This window comes from Apteryx mantelli, chromosome 1 (genome assembly GCF_036417845.1).
Source record: "Apteryx mantelli isolate bAptMan1 chromosome 1, bAptMan1.hap1, whole genome shotgun sequence".
Classification (NCBI taxonomy): Eukaryota; Metazoa; Chordata; class Aves; order Apterygiformes; family Apterygidae; genus Apteryx; species Apteryx mantelli.
The window spans coordinates 220,027,526-220,041,712 of record NC_089978.1 but is presented as its reverse complement, the minus strand read 5'-3'; the positions used below and the strand labels follow the sequence as shown (position 1 = coordinate 220,041,712).

The following is a 14,187-nucleotide window of genomic DNA, read 5'->3' as shown; positions in this document are numbered from 1 at the left end:
AGGTGTTCCTTGCCTCACACTTAGGCAAGAGAAATTCGAAGATGCGTCTTGACACCACTGGCATCCAGCACACCATATTTTTTTCTAATATTATACCCTATATAGCATCTTTTTTTCTCTCGTTTCAGGTGTCTCCCCAGAACCCACCTCTGCGATTCTGGAAGCGCAGGTAAGCCTCACCCTACCCGCAGCCGGGGTTTATCTGCGCAACAGCCGCATCCCAACGGAGTTCCTATCGCCGGCTGAAAAGGAAACGCGCTGCGCGTTATTAACGTTATGCTGTCAGCCTCCTGGAAAGATAATTACACCTCCGGAGGGGTTATGTTAGCCGCAATTTGAGGCCACTGCAACGTTGAAAATGGAGCAAGGCCTTTCCGCACGGGCCCAGGCCTCGAGCTGCCACCACGGAGGCAGGGCCTGCCCTGAGGCGCCATTAGCGCCGCCGCCCTCAGGGAGGGACGGAGCGCGCCCCCTCAGCCCCAGTGGGAGGAACAGACCCTGGGCGGGGAACGAAAGTCCCCTCAGAGCAGGGTGGCGCCCAGGGGACCCCGCGACCGGCGCCGCCAGGAGGAATGACATTTCCCCGAGCGCTACAGCGCCTCCGCCTCGGCAGCCGCTCGGGGACTACGCTACCCAGAGCGCACTGCGAACGCGCACCGCCTTCCGCCGCCGCCGCCCGGCGCTAAGCACCCTGGGACTTGTAGGCCACGCCGCCCTCCTCGGGAAGTTTAAACCGAAAAAGTTTGCGGACCCAGGGTACCTTGCCGCTCTTCGGCGGGGGTGCGCGGTTTCCATGGCTACCGCCCCGTAGCCAACGGGGAGCGGGGTTCTATGCGCGGAGGGCGTGGCTGGGCGAGCGGCGGGCCAATGAGGGGCGGTGTTGTTGCGGGGCGAGCTGGCAGCGGGGACGGCGAGTCTCCTTGGTGCCGTCCCTGGCCGCGGCCTGGTGGCGCCGGGCGAAGATGGGCGGCGGCGGGAGCAGCACCCGGCGCGTCACCTTCGAGGCGGACGAGAACGAGAACATCACGGTGGTGAAGGGCGTGCGGGTGAGAGCCGGGGCGCCCGGGGCCTGCCTCGCCGGGGCTGCCCCGGCCCCTCTGCCGTCTCCCGCCCTCCTCCTCCTCCTCCTCCTGCCCCCGCGGGCCGCGGCCGTGCCCTGCGCTCCCGCCGCTGCTCCTCTCCCTTCCCTTGCGCCTCCTCTTCCAGCCGCTCTCCGCGAGTGACCTCCGCCTGCTTCCTGCCCCGCTTCGCTCTTCCTTTTTTAGTGATTTCTTATTTTAATTTCAAGGCCCCGCTACAGCCGGGGCGCTTAGGTGCAGCGAAAGGTATCTCTCGGCGAGAAGCCGTGATCGGGAAGCTCTGAGTAGGGACCTTCGCCCCCAGCGAGGCAGAATGGCAGAACAGCTGTAGGAGATGCATGGCTTGTTCTGCCTTTCTCTGACCTCCGCCTCTTGGAGCCCCCTCCACCGATATTCTGCTGGGTCTCACATGCAGTATAACTTGTCTCGTGCGTACCCACAGGAACATTCCCGTTCTTTCCCTGTCTATGGGATGTTGTTGCCTGTAAGGCAAATTTCTTGCGACATGGCACGTTTTGACAAGTCTTGCAGCGTAAAAGTTTTTTGGTGAAGCACGCTGTGTAGTTCATACCTGGAATGAGGAAGACTTGTCCTTTATCGCTGCTTGTAGAGGAGGGTGTTGTAGCATGAACAAACATAGTAATTGTTGCCTATCTCAGCATACTTCTTCTGTTCTGCTCATTTAATGATTTCAGACAAATACCTTACAGTAATGTAAGCGTTCGTGGAAGAGAGTTCATCCTCTTTAAAACACGCTAAGCACAGGAACAGAATAAGGTATTTGTTAATTCATTACTTGCTCCAGCTGCTTCAGTAGTAGGAAGTAGTATTGAAATTTCTGTAAATTATCCTGGATCTTGAAAAATTGGGAATAGAAAATGAATGGTATCACAGATGCTGGGAAGATTTAGTTTCGCTAAATAATGTTGGTGAATAGGGCATCCAAGAGTGGGTCTGTTTACATGTGTAGAGCTGTGTGATGTTCAGAGTTCTAGGACTGGGCTCAGAAACCTTTAGCTGAAGGAATTTCACACTGTCGGTTGCATGTTAGATTGCAAATTTTAGCAAAATCTTTCTAAGGAGGGTTTCTGCCGCTAAAACACACTATGCTATAAGTTTAGTAATATTTTGATAAAGTGCTATTTAAAACAAATTTTCCTTGAGCAGTCAAAACACTTTTTTAAGGAGTGGATGTGTGAGGAAACCAGTAGAAAGTTCTAAATTGGAAAATGGAACTTTCATGTTATTACTACTTTAATTTATGTTAAATATTTCTGTGGGCTTGATCAGGTCTGAAACTGGGCGTTACTTTTATTCTCAGTTTGGTTCCATGTAAATTATGACAGTATTTTATGCGTGCGTATGTCAACATTAGAATGAACTTAGTGGTTGGCTAAACTTGTATCTTGAGGGCTTTATAAAGATGAAGTTTTCCCTATGATTGATGCTATGCAACTGTACACTGTGGTATTTAACTGTCATACAAATAACTGAGAAAGGCGAAAAGGTTGATGAATTACAAGCAACATGTCAAAGGGTATTGTTTCCTTTGCTGTCCCCGTTATCTTTTATTTTGTCATATCAATTCCTCGTCTTCTCTCACCTTCAACCTTCTTTTTCTATGAGAGCCAAAAATATCTTGTTCTGCCTGATCGTTTGCAGTTGGTTTGGTTGATCACCACCCAAAGAAGGGGAAACGCAGTTGAAACAGAACATTTACGTTGTTGATAAAATCTTAAGCTGCTGTCATATCTTACTCTGTGGGTTCACTCCCTTCTTTAAAGTTTTACTTAATTTTTCTTTAGGGGAGGGGTGATAGGAAGGAGGAGATGCTGTCTGACTCTTTTTGGATGGGGGTTGTTTTTTTCAGCTATCCGACAATGTCATTGATCGTATGAAGGAACCGTCTTCACCCGGTGGAAGACTGCATTCTCAGCACCGATCGGCATCTGGTGCAGGTATGCTCATCTTTTCTGCGTTTTAATGAGAGAAAGAAAATTGAATGTGTCTTTCAGATCATTGTAGTGAACCCACCACCATTTCATAGAGATGATTTTTCACGTTAATTCTTTTGCTGATCATTTTATTGAAGAATGAAGTAGTTTGTGGGCTGTTAGAAGACTTATTACTTTTTATTTTCTTCTGGCTGACCATAAAATATTAAAAACAGCTGTTTGAGACTTGTTTCTCCTACAGTGGAAAAATTGGCATTACCAATGTTAAAGACTTTTTTTTTTTTTTTTTTTGAAAAAGCAAATACTCATTTAAAGTATGCTTTGGGTTCTGAAGTGAAAATTCTAGCATATTTGATCAACGTTGAGTTCTAGCGTAGTGAACATCTATTGAAATATACTGAAGCAAATGCAAAAAGAATGATATATTATTTCTCTATCATGGAATTGTAGACGTGAGTTGTGTACAGTTTATACATGCTGATAGCTCAAAATGATAGTTTTGTCAGCATTTTGTATTTCATTATTGAGGACTGTTCAAAAGCATCAAATAGGCTCTGTGCAGAGAGGCAGAAGTGTAATTTAAAAGAGTTCGGCACAGTGAACAAGACGTAGCAACTACAGGAGTGAAAATGAGTGGCAGAGACTGGAGCATGTGATTTATGTTTGTTTGACTATGTGAAAACCTGTAATGTTCAAGTAAGTCTTCTTATTGGTGCTCCTTTCTATCAGGTGGATTATTTTATTTTATTTTTTTAATACTAAGGGCTGTTACAAAAGTGGGCCTCGCAGCGAGGCTTGAATGAACAGAATGTAGCGTCTTTCATCTAAAGCATTGAAAAATTGGTTTCATATTGCTTAACTAAAGATGTCTATGGTGTTGGTACCTACATCTAATCTGGGCTTGCTTTGTAGTCAGTGGGAAGAAAAAGACATTTTGAGGGGATGAATTGCATCTGTCTTGGTTTAGAGTTCTAATTTAGGATGAGATGGATTTGCCCTCTAGGAACACCTGGGGGAAGAGTTCAGCTGTAAGCTTCTAAAGATGTTGGCTGAATACAACCCAACATGTTCTACAAATATTGGGGCTCCCAAGCAATACTATTCTAGAGATTTGTGTTTCCGTTTTATAAATGGGAAGACTCTGGCATAGTGAAGACAAGTAACAACTAAGGACTAAAAATTACTTAAACTGTCACCTGACTTAAGAAATGTAGCTTTTTACTCCTTAAAATTGGTTAGAAATTTAATGTGTGCTTCCATATGTTTTGGATGGAGTTGAGCTGTAGTTTTATTCATGAACTGCCAGACTCTCTGTCCCTCTCTTTTTCCCAGTAATGGCCTTCTCCTGGTGTACATGTATTTTGTTGTGATGGAAAAATTCTAGGAAATGAGTATATTTTCTCTGAAATAATATGTGTACGTCCTAGCTGTTTTCACTTGTGGTACTCCTTGTTTTTTCATCCCTAACTTGGGTTATGGAAGTAGCCTTGTGAATAAGTGACTGTGATTTTTGGGATGCGATGACCAGAGATGAAGGCTAAAGGACCTCAGGAATTATTTACTGTTTCACAGTTTGCACATATCTTGGTCCTTTAATTTTGTTTCTTCCTGTATGTTGGAAATAGCTGCAGTTTTTTTTTCTGTCTTTTATTGAAAGGCTTAATGAATTGCTTGACCCTTTGTAAGCTTTGGGAAACCTTATGCTTATTTCTGCTTTAAGAACTAGTAATTTAGGTGAAGTGCTTGTATTTTCCCAGGAAAGTACAATCAAGGTTATACCTCGGTTTTATTGCTAAAATGATTTGTATTTAAGAGGATTAAATTATACTTAAGTGCATATTTCCACACCATACACTTTCATTGAATGTTTTTTGAGGTAGAATTACGAACTATTGAATTTCTTTGATGCCGTAAGACCAGTCAACCCATTTGTTTATTCTATAGATAGATCTAACTTGTCAGAGTCTGCATTTGTCTGATAAGCCGGTATTGCGGGAAGAGCGCTCGCATCAGAGCTAGTGCTCTGATGACTTCATATGAAAATACTGTGTGTTGGTGCCTCTGGGGCTGGATCCCAGATCTGGGGGATCTTCCGTGTAAGGCGTTGTGGTGCAGTAGGGCTGAGTCTGGGTTCCTTGGTTAAGCCCCTTGCACTGATAACAAGAGTCGTGACTCTAGAGAGCCCCTCCCCTCCCCTCCCACTTAGGAATCAGGTGGTAGTGACTTGTTACTCTGTCAAACTGCATCCCTCACTGCTTAAAAAGAGAGTTTTCCAAGGGTGGTGTTGTATTGGAGTCTGGTTCTGGCCTTTGGACTATCAGCTGGACAGCTAAAACCTTGACATTTTGGTAGCCTGCATTTATATCTTACTATATTCTAGATGAGTGGTACTTTTCTACAGAAATTAAAAAAAAAAAAAAAAAAATTGTCCAGAGGGAAAAACATTAAAGCTGTTTAGAAAGAGCCCTTTCTTTTTTTGGTTGAGGAATAATGGATTACATTACTTGAAAGAATGTGTATCTAGTTGTTTGCCAATATATGATGAATTTATTGACTTTGGTTTGGGGATGGAAAATGAAATTACTTACACTTATAATGAAATCTGACATCTAAATACTGTGTCTTAAAACATCCTAGCTTGCTTGGATCATTTTCTGACTTTTCAGTAATATTAAATGCACTAAAATATTTAACAAGTGTAAAATCTTTAAAGTATATCTATAATTCCTAAAGCAATATTGATGAAAAGTAATTTGGCCAGACTACGAGTGCTTTTTCTGAGTGTGTATTATACCTAAGGCTTTAGTCATAACAGACAAAGGGAATGGTTTAATTCATTTTAGCTTAGTGGATATCTGGAAAGCTAATATTCCATTAGAGAAAAAAAGGAAGAACAAGGGCTTAAATTATCAGGAGTCTCTGCATCTCCGACAGCCATTTTTTTTCCTTTGCATGCAGCAGATTACACTGATTTTTTTTCAGAGTATTATTCCCTTTTTATTTTTAACTATGTATTATCTGTTACTGTTACTAGAGTATATCCATGAAAAAAATGTCTCAAAGTACTGTGTGTGGATAAGGTGAGCATTGCTGCTGCCCCCTCAAATTGGGTTAGACATAGAATGTTTCCACTGGAGAAACGTATGACTTGGCCTTGTTCATTGTGTGGAATGATGTCTTTTGATTGTGTGCTTTGTTTTGGTGTCCATGTCTCTGAGGAATAAGCTCAGGAAGGCTGGCAAGTCCTTAAGGACAACCTCTTCCAAATGCAAGATCAGTCCACTCCAATACTCAGCAAAACAAGCAGTTGTATTGGGAAACTGGTTTGGCTAAACAAGAAGCTCATGATGGAACTCCAGTGGAAAAATATGGTACACAGGAGGTGGAAGCAGGGACAAATTACAAAAGAGGAATTTAGAAATTTTACCAGAGTATGAAGGGTGTTAGGGAAGGCAAGCTTGCACCTGGAGTTGAGACTTGGAAGGGATGTCAAAATGTCTTTGTCTTGGTCTTCATCAACAAGGTCTCCCACACCTCTGTATGTAGAGGCAGGGTTCACAGAGGAGAAGAACTACTAAGAGGGGGTGAGGATTGAGTCAAGGATTACTTGAGAGAATTTGACCCAAACAAGTCCATGGGACCAGATGGGCTGCAACCAAGCATGCTGAGAGACCCGGCCAATGTCATAGTAAGGCTGGTCCCTATCATCTTTGAAAGGTTGTAGATATCAGGGAAGTCGCTGATGAGTGAAGAAGGGAATATGTTGTACCCATTTGCAACAAAGGTCAAAAGGATGATTCGGGGAGGACAGGCTTATCTGCCTCACTTTGGTCCCTGAGAAAATCATGGTGCGATTCTTCTTGGAGAGTGCTCTGCTTTGAGCAAGAAGTTTGACGAAATGACCTCTTGTGGTTCCTTCCAACCTGAATGATTCCACGATTCTGTGATTTGGAGGTAGGTTATAAAAATAAGTTTAAGTGCAGTCAAGCATTTTTAATGCTTACAATGTGAGAAGGAACCATTGTGATCCCCTAGGTTTATCTCCTGCAAAATGAAGCCCAAGCAAATGTAGACGAGAAATTATTTACCAGTGCCATTGCTTTTGCTCTTTAGGCTTTTAGGAAGTGTGTGTGTGTGTGTGTGTGTTTTTAATACAAGTGCGTATTTCTAAGCACTTCTACTGATGATACTGGTACTTATGGAGAGTCAGATAGCTGTCTGAGAAAAGTAGAACTAGAATATATCATGGTATACATTGCAGGGAGGTTTGCTTCATAGCTTGTAGCTTTGAATTGTTTTGGGTTTGCACTTCTTATGAGTATCTGGAAGTATAAAGTTTTTTTTGTTTGTTTTTTTTGCTAAACTTATTCTAGTTAAGCAAAAATCCTTTGCAAATAAATCCTCCTAGTTCTGTGCCCTTTAACATATTAATTACTTTTCTATACCTTTTTGTAGTAACAACACTCCTTCTCTGTATGAAATGAAAGGTGAAGTAAACTGACATTTCCATAATGTTGCTTTGTATAAAGGAAATCCAAGCAAGCTTCCTATTGACTCTAGAAAGGCACAAACAGAGCTTTAGCAAGATGTTTTGGTGGCTGCATTGACTGCCTGCTGTTTATCTTGCCGTGAGGCACCTGTAAATCTCAGGGAGCTCCTTTTAGCCACTAACATGGATTTGCAACCTTTCTTCCTCTAGCATCAGCTGGGAGAGATTTGTCTTTTTCCATTTGGTAATGTTTATCTTCTTGTTTATCTAGGTTCATCTCTGGATGCTCTTTAATTTGGAAGTTTTAAACCTAATTGGTACTGAAAACATCTGTGAAATAAATCAAATAGTGATTTCCATTCAACAGGCTGAGCTGTCTGTGGACCACTGGTAGCCTGGAGGACCATGGTTTGCAGCCTATAGAGTAATATTGGATTGTTTGTTTGGATTGTTTATTTGTGATTTTGATTTGATTTCCCTCTGATCTCTACAAAAAGTAAGGTTTTCTTCATAGAGGTGTAGAGAGATTTGTGAGAAATATTGAAGGCCAGTGATAGGCTTTTGATCTGAGAATCCTGGAAGCTTCTAATCTTGCAGTTGTCAAAGAATATATTCCAAAGAATATTTGGCAGTTTAGCTGGGTAAGATCGGTCCTAGTGTCCTTAACTAAGGCCGTAGTTATATGGTGTAGTACAGTGTCACGTAGAGGAAGGGCGGCTTCATCAGAATGTCATTGGTTATGATACCCAGGCAATAGCCTGCTCAGGATATGTATTTTTAAGGCATGATCTAAATCCAAGTAAGACATCTTGGGTATTCCTACTCATGCGATGCTGCAGTGCTCGCTCCTGCTCTCATGTGGCTTGCTGTGTTGCCACTTAGTTGTCACTGAGTTTCTTGGAAATAGCTTTATTTTCGGTGATGTATATTGATGTTCTTTGGGTGAAAGGTTCAGTATTGATGGAAGTATTTTATTATCAAAAGGTGAAACGTCTTGTAACTCACTAGACTGCTAAAGATGCCTAACTTCTAATGCTGTCATTGTAACAGCAAATCTTTAGTGGAGCCTGACATTCATGTCACTGGATTGCAAAAGTATAGGGAAGATAGAATTATGCATGGGAGACGAAATAAGTGCTGCATAAATTAAAGTTCTCACTTTCTGTGTGACATGTGAGGCGTTCTGTGAACACTTTCAGGTGGCTGAGTATGTCTTTGTAAAATAGTACTAAAATTAGAAGCAAAACTACCAAACAATGTAACTTGCACTTCTGTTTTTGTTTTGGCTCATAGTGATTGGAGATGGGGGCTGTAAAAGGGCTTATTCGTCCTAAAAAAAAAAAAAAAATTGCATAATTAATGGCGGGTTGAGTAGAAGTGATGAGAATATTAGAGGATGTGGGAAAACTCCGTATTTAATTTAAGACTTGGATTGTTGACTATGGAAAAGGTATGCAAGTGCATAAGAGGAGTATCTAGAACTTTATGAATGCCTGTCTTGGTGTATGAACAGAAATTTAAGGTGGGAATGCAAAAATATGCCCAGGATATGCCCAGGGTAATTTATTGTACTGTATTCCCAACATCTGTCCAATACAGAAGTCGTATTTTGATTCTTCACTGAAATACTGTCTCTGAGATGTCATCAAGAGTGCAGTTTGGGGCTGTCCACTTTAATTGCATTTCAGCTGCTGATATATCCTGTGGAGCAATAGATTTTTTTAGACAGATGCCCGCTGGTAGAACAAGAGTGAATGGCAAAGGTGTTGGAGCTTCTCACACGAATGTCATGTATTTAAGGCTAGGGTTTGATGTTACAACCAACCTGATCTAACGGTCTCATTTAGTCCTGGCCACATATTTCTGCCTACTTCCTGACTCTGACACTGGTGCTTGTCTGATCCTATAATGAACTGGTGTCCAGAGACTAACCCTATAGGAAAAGTTTTTGTGCCAGTTTAGCTCCCTTAATTGGACCTTGTGGATTCAGAGAAGTGCCTGTGCAAGGGGAGCAGGAGCAGTAGTGCCGCTCTTCCTTTTTTTGGTGGCAACTAGCTTTTGGAACAGCTTTGCAAATTATGTCGAACTATATTGCTAGAATGTGTTTCCCTAGCTGCCTGAAGCGGTTAGTTTGGGTTGTCTTCCATACCCTGCTTGTATGTTTGTTCAAAAAAGACCAAACAAACAAACAACCTTTCATTTATATATATTTTTTTCTTCCTGTGTCAACTGCCTAAGTAACTTCACCAGTGGTAGTCGAAGTGCCAGCATTAGCACGAGGGAATAAGCAGGAACACGCAGCTGGTGGAGCTGAAGGGTTGCAGGTATGGCTCAAGCAGGCTGAACTGTATTTTTGAAAGGAGAACGCTCTGCAAAGCATGGTTCGGATGGGCCGGGAGGAGGGCAGGATGGAGTACATCGAAGCTGATACGCTGCAGAATTTTAGACCTCTTTAAATTATGTCATCAATTTAGGGAAGGGCAGGACTGAGGTGACCGTAGCACGGATTAATATATACATATATGTATTATGTGAAAATTCTTTGAATGCTGTTGTTGAACATCAAAGACGTTGTAATTGCTGTATTCAGTGTGGTGGTCCTTATATTTTCAGGCATTAACTTTGGTAGTTTTATCTCTGAAGTACATTTAGTCCACTATGTAATTCTCCAAAATGTGGTTTGATTTTTTTTTTTCTTTTTTGTGGCTTGTTTTTTTTCTTTTCTATAGAATACGAAACAATCCGCAAGCTTTCAAAGAATAGTGTTTTTTTTTTTTTAAATACTGAAATACTATTTCATACTGTTCAAGGAAAGATTCACTTTTTTTTAACAAAAAACATGTTTTACTGGTAAATTCATTTTTTAAAAAATTCCCTCTGGAAAACCTTATTTGTCTTTCAGTATAGTAGTGGACCGCATGAAATACATACGCTTAAATATGCTCCAACAAATGGTATGTGCATTAATGTTAACCCAAAGCTTGGTATGATATGAATTTGGCTCAAGTTTGATTCTGCACTTGGAAGGATGAGCCGAATGTAAAAGAGGTCACCCGCTCTGTCTCTCTCCGTTTCTTTGTGTCTGTCTCTTCTTTCTTATTGTAATGAAATGATCATGTTTATTTTTGCATGGAAAAAAAAGGGAGGGGGGAGGCAGTTAAGGCTGGAGTTGAAGTAGTTGATTCCCTTCCCTGCTTTTCTCCTGGTCTTGCTTTATTTGTCATTATTCAGTGTTGTAAAAGGAACTAAAGAAAAGACTTGAGGTTTTCAAGGATTCAGCTAATGGACGAACTGGATTTTTGAGAGCTCATAGGACGGAGGGTTTTCGTTTTTTTCTTTGCTTCTTAACATATAGATCAGGGAGGGAAAGCGGGTTTGTCCCATGAATACTGTCAAATATTAAGTGGACATCTGATTTATTTAGGGGCTCTCATTTTACAACTGATAGAAAACTTTTGATATTCCAAGTGAGGTTTAAAGAAAGAGCACTCAAAATGTTAGTTCCTGTCCACTGCATAAGCATAGCTAACTGGGGCTTAGACTGAGGTAGGTTCCTTGCTATGATAGTCAGCTTCCTATATATATATATTTTTTTCTTTACAAGTAGTTTCCTGTGTGTGTGGCTTTTTTTGGATAGGCTGATTTTATCTTTCAACAGGTATTCATTTAGAAATGCTATTTTTGTTCCTATAGATTCTTGGAAACAGGTAATTCTTATGTACCACATACTGTGTGCTTTTTTTGGTCTCAAGTGGATTTGTCAAAATTAAATTTCATGCTATTCTGCTTAAGGCAGCATGTGCTCTATTAGGGTTTACCGAGTGCAGACGTTCGCTCTAAAAAATCTTTCTGAATAGTTGTGCAGTACACAGATATAAAACAATTTTTGTTGTAGCTAGTATAACAAGCTTATAGAGAGTATTTGCTTAGGAATGGCTTCGGAGTTAAAGGTAGAATTACCTGTTTTTTGATGTGGGAGCACAAGGTTCGTGTATGCTAAAACACAATCTTCCAGTACTTAGGGGAAAATCATGTTGAATAACAGCTGATGCTGGCTGGTGTGCAATTCTTGTATTTTAGCTTCTAGCACTGCAATAAATGTAGTTCAGAAAGCTGGTGAAACTGTATCTAAAAACGTGGAAAAAAAACTTAAGCTAGAGAAAAGAGATTGTGCACCGTTCATGGAGCCCGCTGCAAACCAGCATGTAATAATGAGTTTTAAGGACTAAATTGTCACGTATTTATGTGCGGGGATTGGTGCCATTGCATTTTACTAGTTCTGATGGATGACTGTTTTTTAGTTAAATTCTGGCAAAATTTTAGACCTTTAACCATACATAATCTGAGCCTAGCCTTAGGCTGAACTTTTGGAATATATGGCCAGAATTTATCAGATGGTTATGAAGCAGACTTGGGGAAAATACAGTATAATTTTTTCCATGATAGAACTAAATAAAAATCAGTCTGGCAACTTCTTTTCCCTCCCTCTTTCTTTTGCTCGTTCGGCTCCACTATCTATTAGAAATCGGAGTTTGACAGAGGAAGATGGCCATTTTGGGACAAACATTCTTGCCATCCTTGTTAAAAATCCCCTATGCACGTTCAGATTATAAGCCTTGGAAAAATCGCGGTTCACACATGCTCAAGTTCTCGGTTCATATTGAGAGTTAAATGTGCTGGAGAGCGTCAGTAGTAGACGTTCTCCAGAACTATTTAAGGTTTCCTCTGGAAGTTCAGCCTTGGTCTTCTGTGGTCCATGCTGCGTCTAGGCACTAGAGCAAAACCCTGCTATTCCTCCTGTCTTCAGAGACCTTGCTAGGATTGTAGGTCAAAAAGACTAGATAAAATGAGAGGTAGTTTAAAGGATTGTTAGAATAAAAGTCATTTGAAGCAGCTTGAATGGTTTTCCTTTCTTAAAGGTAAAAAAAAATGTAATTGTAATGAATTAAAATTTGATGAGTTTATTAGAACTGTTTGCTTTAACCAGTATTATGCTTGATAGCACTATACAGGGAAATCTTCCTTCTTTTGTGTAACACACTCTTCTGATATGTAGTAAAATATATTTTTATCCAAGTTATTTCTCTGCTGACCACAGCAGTCGGTAGAATGAAAATAAACTGAGGACTGGTATAAAGGGAGAATGTATCAAAATATTTCTAAACCAAGTCTCCCATGAGCTGGTAGGAGATCATTTTCAGTCAGGATAAGCGGGAGGAGATTCTAAGTGCATTTATTTCTTTGTAATATTTAAAACCATCATTTTTTAGGTATAATATTACTTGGAGGTCTGTTTATCCAGCCGCAGTAATGAAACCTTGTGGTTTTAACAGTAAATGCTCCTTTTCTTTCAGGCACAATTTACGTACAGGTTAGCGAAGCTTCAACGTAGTATTAAAGAATACTTTAGATGTATGGTTTATTGCATTAGGATGAAAAGAAAAGCTTTGCTTTATTCTTTCGTCTGCAGGCTGCAACCAGGTGTTACTAAAACTCTTCATCACCTGTCAGATCAGACAGATTAAGTATACTATATAGTGCTGCTTCTTGAAAGCTTTCCACTAGTTGTTTTTTAGTTAAACGGGGTAACCACTTAGAGACTTCTTTTCTCCTACCTCAGGGGAAAAGTAATCACTTTCAGCTATGGATACGATATTTTTTTCCCCCCCACCCAGAACTGGTTTACATATGTACTGAACTCTTTGATTTTTAAATGATCTCACGATCAGATAAATTTCTCAAGTAACATCTAAATTTAACATGTAGAGGAGGGACAGTCTGTCTTCTCTTTGCCCCCCACGGTTTGTTTTGTACATTGGAGAATGCTTCGTGAAACCAGTTTATCTGATTTTTTTTCTTTTTTTTCCCTTTTTAGCTTCATTAGCTGTCTTTCACTTCACCCACTGTTAGTCATCCAAAAATAAGCAGCTAGTTTGGGTGAATCCTTTAGACTCCCTTTATACTCAGGGGTGAGATAGAGTAGTTCCTCCTATCCTGTGAAAGGCATCTAAGGTATCCATTCCTCTGTTATCAGGAGCTTTATACAGCAAGAGTTGAGACGAATGGTTCATCTAAGATACTTGTGGGGTTTTTGTCTTTTTTGTGAGAAGGGAGGAGTTAAACTGAAGTGACAGGACTCGGTTATCCCTGATAAGTGGAGAGAGAATGTTTCCCTTGAAGAAAAAGTGAACCTCATATATTACTGGATGAACTGTAAGCATCTTTGCTGCCAGTTGGCCTACTTTGTTCCTTAGGATTTTTAAATCTGACCTTTCAGCTGCTTCCCCCCCCCTCACCCCCCCGCACCTTTTATTAAATTCCTGCATTCGCTTTTTAGTATTTGAGATGCTATTTGCTCTTGCATTTGCTCTTTCATGCTGGGTGAACGTGCTACGTCGACTATGTGAGACAATTTATTCCTAGAATGGAATTAGGCCTGCTTTTCTCAGCAATACTGCTCCTCAGTGCATCCGTCTATAGTATCTTGTTTTTCTCACTGCTAGCAATTTATAGGCTTGCAGCACCTCCCCCACTGACGACTTTTTAGTATTGTAAGTGTTGAAATCAATTTAGAAACTAGTCATTTGAAAAATTGTTTTTTTAATACATCTTATTACCCGTTATTAAAAATGTAGGTGTTAGATTATTGTGGTTATAAGAATTT

The 14,187-nt window shown here is 40.8% G+C and overlaps 1 protein-coding gene across 3 annotated transcripts in view; it reads left to right on the top strand.

The window, feature by feature from the left end:
* The first annotated feature begins 878 nt into the window (after positions 1 to 878).
* Positions 879 to 14,187, top strand: part of CHCHD3 (coiled-coil-helix-coiled-coil-helix domain containing 3) — a 152,539-nt gene continuing 139,230 nt past the window's right edge. For 2 of the 3 annotated variants that reach the window (XM_067317544.1, XM_067317543.1), the window contains exons 1-2: positions 880 to 1,046; positions 2,950 to 3,037. In XM_067317544.1, the coding sequence (XP_067173645.1) occupies positions 963 to 1,046; positions 2,950 to 3,037 (172 nt within the window). In that variant the 5' untranslated portion in view covers positions 880 to 962. Of the gene's footprint in view, positions 1,047 to 2,949; positions 3,038 to 14,187 lie in introns of all 3 variants that reach the window. The other variant, XM_067317545.1, reaches the window with a different exon arrangement.